General features: G+C 37.9%; 1 protein-coding gene across 1 annotated transcript; it reads left to right on the top strand.

The window, feature by feature from the left end:
- The first annotated feature begins 699 nt into the window (after positions 1 to 699).
- Positions 700 to 3,529, top strand: LOC140016145 (uncharacterized). The gene is made up of 3 exons (XM_072069503.1): positions 700 to 1,273; positions 2,129 to 2,476; positions 2,575 to 3,529. Exons 1-3 carry the CDS (start codon positions 839 to 841, stop codon positions 3,196 to 3,198), a joined length of 1,407 nt encoding a protein of 468 aa, XP_071925604.1. The 5' UTR covers positions 700 to 838; the 3' UTR covers positions 3,199 to 3,529.
- The last annotated feature ends 2,846 nt before the right edge of the window (positions 3,530 to 6,375 follow it).

The raw sequence follows: 6,375 nt of genomic DNA on the forward strand, positions 1-6,375 counted from the left end.
TTTCAAAGCCAACTATTGCTATCATCTTTATTTTCATTCTACCAACATGGCTTGCAACTGAACATGATCTAAGTCTCAACCGCTGCTATAAGCTTAGTAAATATAAATCTTTAGGTTGCAACCATAAGTTGGTCCAATAAAAGTTTAAAATATTTTCTTACCACAATCTATATTAGCACCATATCTATGTCTTAATTATTTATCTTATCCACCTCAAAGATACCTTTCACGTTTTAATCAACATGATTATCGCGACAAATTCTTTATGCACAAAATGTCATTTGTGCGTGTTAGGATTGCAATTTTTTTTTTTTGGGATTGCAATTTGTAGAAGAGGTTTTGACAGTTGTATTTATTTTGATGCTATGTGTGTAAGATGTAACGATAGTTGGAAAGATAAAAATACAATCATCAGGAAACATGTTAAAAACAAAACGAAATAGAATCCAAAAATTTTTCAAAATAACCTTACCTACTTGGCTAGTTTCTCACTTATTTTGGAATTTGGCTGATGTCAATCGAGAAATGAAACCCATAAATGCTGAGGGTAAAAATGACATTAAGTTATCAAAACGTTTTGACCGAAGTCAACAGTAAGAGTGGCCATAAATATGTAAATCACACATTCCATTCCACACTAAACAATGAGAAAAATGTTTTGCTTCTTTATAACGTCATGCCCTTCTGCCTTCTTTCAGTGACTCCTCACTCTCTCCACTCTCCATAGCTGCTGCATTCTCTTCACGATTTCTTCTTCGTTTTAAACCTTCCCTCTACCGTACTTGATTGCAGAAAACTGAAAAGGGTTCTCATTTTCATCTCCATTTTCTGCAAAAAAATGGAGCGGAAACAGGGCTTCTTTTCAGCACTCAGAGAGGAAGTAGTACGAGGTTTATCACCGGGTCGGTCCAGAGGGCGAAGCCCATCTCCTTCAAGGTCGAGTTTAAGGAGGAGAAGGAAGGGAGCCCACACGGTTCCGCCGGAGGCGTTCATTTCGAGATCGGGGAGTTTGAGGCCCGGCGTCGAGACTCTGTCGCCTTTGAGGGAGGGTCCGGATCCGGCCGGGTCGGAGGTTGGGGATAGTAAGAGCGAGAAGTGGGGCCACTGGCTGTGTCGGGCGCCCTCCCTTTCGACTTCTGCCTCCGGATCCGGGTCGGGTTATCAGAGGTCCGATCTGAGGCTGCTGCTTGGTGTCTTGGGTGCGCCGCTTGCCCCGGTGCACGTCAGCAGCAACGACCCTTTGCCTCATCTCAGCATTAAAGACACTCCCATTGTTAGTCTCTCTCTCCTCAACATTTTTCCTACAGCACTCCAATGTCTACTCTCTTACATTTTCTTTTTTTTTTTTTGGGTTTTTTGGTGGGCTTGGATTTTTCTGTGCTGTTAATGTTCTTATATTTGTTATTTCATGTGGTGGGGTTTTAATAATTGTTGGGTTTTGGATGTTACTGCTTTTCGGAGTGATGAATAAGAATTGTTGGGATTGACTGATAGCAACAGTTATTTTACAAAAAGATTGTTGGGTAGTAACTGTGAATGTTTTTGTTTGTGGTTCACAAAAGAACTGAGCTTTCGTCCTTCCAATCAGATACTGAAATGGATATATAAAAACCTTGATATAAAAATGTTTTGTGGTTTTTGTTTGTTTGATTTGTCACGTCTATAATTTAGTTTTTTTTTTTTTTTGGGTTTTGGCTGCATTTAAAAATTTTTTTTTATCCGGGGTTTTGGCTGCAGGTTAACCAATGAGTACTCTCTTGATCACTTCCTTTTCTGAGTTTCGTGTATGTATTGCTAAGGTTTGTTTAGCTTGTTGGTCCTAAATAAATATAAATGAATTTGGGTTGTTAATGTAATGGGATATTCTCTGAAAATGTGGTGAAGTTTGATTCTCAAAATTGAATACGTCAAAAGAAATATAAAATAAAATAAAAGAAATCTGCGCCTTGAGAATTTGGGAAAATGGATAATAAACAGACAGTGAATTAAACTTGGGGTGGGGGTGGGTAAGGAGATTGTAGAGGGCTTTGAACTTGTTTTTTGGATATTGGATAACACAGATTCTCATTGGTGTTAATTGAAATTTATCTTGGCTGATCATCTCATGTTTCGATAAATTGCTGTGCAGGAAACTTCATCAGCTCAATATATACTGCAGCAGTATACAGCTGCATCGGGAGGACAGAAGTTGCAAAATGCTATTCACAATGCTTATGCAATGGGAAAAGTGAAGATGTTGGCATCAGACATTGAGACTGCTACAAAGGTCATTAAGAGCAGGAATTCTTCGAAAGCAGCCGAGTCTGGTGGATTTGTTCTCTGGCAAATGAACCCAGATATGTGGTATGTGGAGCTCGCGCTTGGTGGTAGCAAAGTCCATGCTGGATGCAACGGGAAATTAGTTTGGAGACATACCCCCTGGCTTGGTGCACATGCTGCAAAAGGGCCCGTCAGACCACTGCGTCGTGCCCTTCAGGTAAATAGTATTGTCTTTAACTGTAGGACTTTCTTTTTCCTTTACCTGTGCCATCTCTGTTCGGTCAGTCTTCAACATGGTTCTGTTTTGGACTTCAGGGACTTGACCCGAGGACCACGGCAAACATGTTTGCTAATGCTAGATGCACAGGAGAGAAGAAGATTAATGGGGAGGATTGCTTTGTTCTCAAGCTTTGTGCTGATCCACACACATTAAAAGCAAGGAGTGAAGGACCTGCGGAAATAATAAGGCACGTTCTTTTTGGCTATTTTAGCCAGAAAACAGGGCTTCTTGTGCACTTAGAAGATTCCCATTTAACGCGTATTCAAAGCAATGGAGGTGATGCTGTTTACTGGGAAACAACAATCAATTCATTTCTTGATGATTATAGGCCTGTTGAGGGGATCATGATTGCTCACTCTGGGCGGTCAGTGGTTACCCTTTTCAGGTTCGGGGATACAGCACTGAGTCATACCAAAACCAGGATGGAAGAAGCATGGACCATCGAGGAAGTAGCCTTCAATGTTCCTGGTCTGTCGGGAGAGTGTTTCATTCCACCTGCTGAGTTGAGATTGGGTTCTCTCAGCGAAGCATGTGAACTTCCTCAAGGAGAGAGGGCAAGGACAGTGGCTGCAGCAGCAGCTTATCGGGCTAAGGTTGTTGCGCTGGAGAAATCACGGGAGAGCAATGTCAACAATATTGTACTCAAGATGGATATTTAAGACATGAAACTGGTTTAGTAGCTTCTTAGTCCCAGTAGGCTAGTTTATTTGCACAAATAGACTGACGAAAGGAGGTAAGTTAGTTAGCTAGGAACTCAGTTGATCGAAGAATTTTGAACTTGGATACAGATCTTTCTGAATTGTATATATTAAACTAGATGCCTTGAAATGAAACTCTCAGTCAGCAGTTTCTTGCTAGTGGAGGCTTATGTTATGTACCCGCAGCGCACTTTCAAGCTCAGTTGAGCTGTAACTTTTTAACATTTGAGATTTCGCTCTTGTAAAATCTCGTCTCAACTGTAATATTGAATATGGTCATCCCTTTCTGTCATGGTTTTGTATTATTTAAGGTTGTACTGGCATCCAAATATTCACTATCGCTACTGAAAAGCTGTTTGCGTGAGAGGCATTGGAGCTATTAAATGTTTTTGTTCGTTTTTGTATCGTGTCTAATTATTTCTGCCACTCTTTGTTACGTCCACGTCTACGCAGTCTCTGTATCTATATATTATGCTAATACAGTTGCAGGGAATGCTGCAGAGATAAAAGTCCTAAAAATTTATCATTGCCCGTTATAACCAAGGATGAGTGAAGTTATCGTTCCCATGATTCTCATTCTTCATGCCCAAAAAGAGAGATCATTTGTTGTCTCTCATGCGGTCTTGGCATTATAATTGATAATCCGTTCATGTAGATCCCCATAATAGTTAATTCCTTGAGCAATAATGACAAGGGAATTGTATAGTAGAAAACCAAGGTAAAGCTTGATACTTTTTTTTTTTTTTCAGGGTAACCCGAAACATACCCAATTCGAGCTATTTGGACTCGATACATCTGTATCAAATAAGAAGAGTACGCTGCGGTCCCACGCAACGCACTCACTCGGGCGAGTCATGGAAATTCAAATCCAAGTAAAATTCGAATTCAGAACCAAATGAGTTCTTAAGAGTTCGTTTACCACTAGACTATCCCATGGGGGCAAATCTTGATACTTGCTCTGGAGTGTAGGGATGGCTTTGAACATCCACAGATGCTGATCAAACCTCATGTATGCCCACCAATGCTTCAATTTCAGATAAATGGGCATAGCTATGCTGTCTTCTGGCTGTTTTCTCAGCCCTGCATCCGGGCCTCCAGAATAAACAAACAGCTTCGCATTCTCAGTTTCATGATGCTTGTTTAATCTTATGAGACAAACAAGTGCTTTAATTTCAAATGCATTAGGGATTATCTGATTATAGTTTGTTCAAATAATTAGTTTAAAAATTGGAACAGGAAATAATTGCGTGGAAATCCGGATAGGCAGAATTGCATAAATATCTGAACAGAGCAGGATTCTTGTGATAGTAAAAGAATGTTTTTAGCTAACAAAACAGAATACGATAATGTAGATGTCCATTGACAGGGATGGAAGCGCAACCAGCAGCAGTGCTTTTATGTCGGGCCGCAAACTGCCCCGATTCTATTCTTGGGAATAAAAGACTCACATGATAGGAAGGGAAAAAATCGTTCAAAACTATCAAAATGGATTTTTTCATCATTTACTTTTAAAATGACAATTATATTTTTCTTACAAAATCAAATCGATAAAATTTAGTCCCAATTTAGATTTTTGACTATTTTTTGCCCTGAATTTATTACGTGATTCATACATGATTACTTATTTTTTATTTTTTAAGAGCAAAAAAGATTATATCTTATTTGTAATTAAACAAATAAGCCTACTTATATTCATTTTTATCTCTTAAAAAGTGAGATCGAACCGAATCATATTCATTTCCCCCCCCCCTAAAAAAGTGGGTTCTAAGTTCTGATCCAATTCATATTCATTTTTGCTATTAAAAAATTGAAATTTGACCATTTTGTATATTGAAATTGATGACATGTGAGTCACGTGATTATTTCAGGTTAAAAAGCGATCGGAAACTTAGGTTAAAATCAAATTTTACTAATTTAAATTTGTGAGAAATGTAAAGTTAATATTTTAAAAGTGAAAGACAAAAAAATTTATCTATATTCTATACACACGCAGAGACGTGTGTGTATATATATATATATAATTGTGCTAAATAAAAGCATGTTTCTTACTTTTTTGGATCTACCTAATATGTCCTTAATTGAAAGATTGTAACTTCTTAATGTAACGGACAAACAAGTCATTAAAATGATAAATACATCTCTTTATCAAATTGGGAAAACTTCTATATCCAATTAGAAATCTTGCTAAGACAGAATCTTTTGTTGGAAAATTTTCATAAAGAAGCAGAAATCTACCCAACAAAGACTCCAATTGAAAACTAGAAGTATATCATCATTCAGAGTATAATTAGACTCATTACTTGTATAATTACATTCAGAACTCTAAAGGTGTATCATTAGACAGAAGCAAAGTGTTTTTTTTTTTTGTGGATTAGAAACCGATCAACATCCATATAAAAAGTTTAAACAAGCTCTATTAAGCAAGACTATCTCATTAGTGGCCAAGACTTCACAGGATCGAGGATCAGATAACAATTATAGACAATGTGATTTTTCCCTCCATATTGTACTATAAAGATCCGTTGATGCCATTACTATCATAGTATAAAACTTTCGTTGAAAATTTATCATTCTTTTACATAAACACCATGATAGGGTGTTAATTGTTGATTATTTTATTATTAATTTCCCCTTTGTCCTTGCCAAATATTATTTTAATTATTAATATTTACTTATATTTGGCATTGGACCCAATTTCAGGAAGTGAAGCAGAAAACTACAAAAAAGAAGGGACTTTCTGGAGACAATTGAGACTTCAAATAAGCCACAGACCTGGCCCACATGGTGATACTCGCGGACTGCATTTCTTTTGCTGATGAGGAGTGTCTTGAATCCTAGGAGTCCTAGACGCAATGAGAAACGAGAAAAGAGGAAACATTAAGAGGCCTTACCCTTTGATCAGCGGGGACCACGGAGATAAGAAGCGTGGGTCATTTGGGCTCTTGGAAAGAAACGTACAGAGGCTTGTGAAATGGAATTGGACTCTCAATTCGTGTGGGGACCACGGGACTAGATAGTATGAGTCATTTTCCTTTGGCTTTAAAAGAAGACAAACGTACAGGAGGTTTGGTGATCAATAGTTTTAGCTTAACTTTTAGCATAGTTTTAGTTTTCTTTTCTTTCTTGGCTCTTTTGATG

This window comes from Coffea arabica, chromosome 10c (genome assembly GCF_036785885.1).
Source record: "Coffea arabica cultivar ET-39 chromosome 10c, Coffea Arabica ET-39 HiFi, whole genome shotgun sequence".
Lineage (NCBI taxonomy): Eukaryota > Viridiplantae > Streptophyta > Magnoliopsida > Gentianales > Rubiaceae > Coffea > Coffea arabica.

What these genes read in the sequence shown, in the direction of transcription:
- LOC140016145 (XM_072069503.1), top strand. Translation starts at nt 839, where the DNA reads ATGGAGCGGAAACAGGGCTTCTTTTCAGCACTCAGAGAGGAAGTAGTA. An exon ending in GCATTAAAGACACTCCCATT is followed by an intron (nt 1,274 to 2,128) that starts GTTAGTCTCTCT and finishes ATTGCTGTGCAG; the next exon opens with GAAACTTCATCAGCTCAATA. An exon ending in CACTGCGTCGTGCCCTTCAG is followed by an intron (nt 2,477 to 2,574) that starts GTAAATAGTATT and finishes TTTGGACTTCAG; the next exon opens with GGACTTGACCCGAGGACCAC.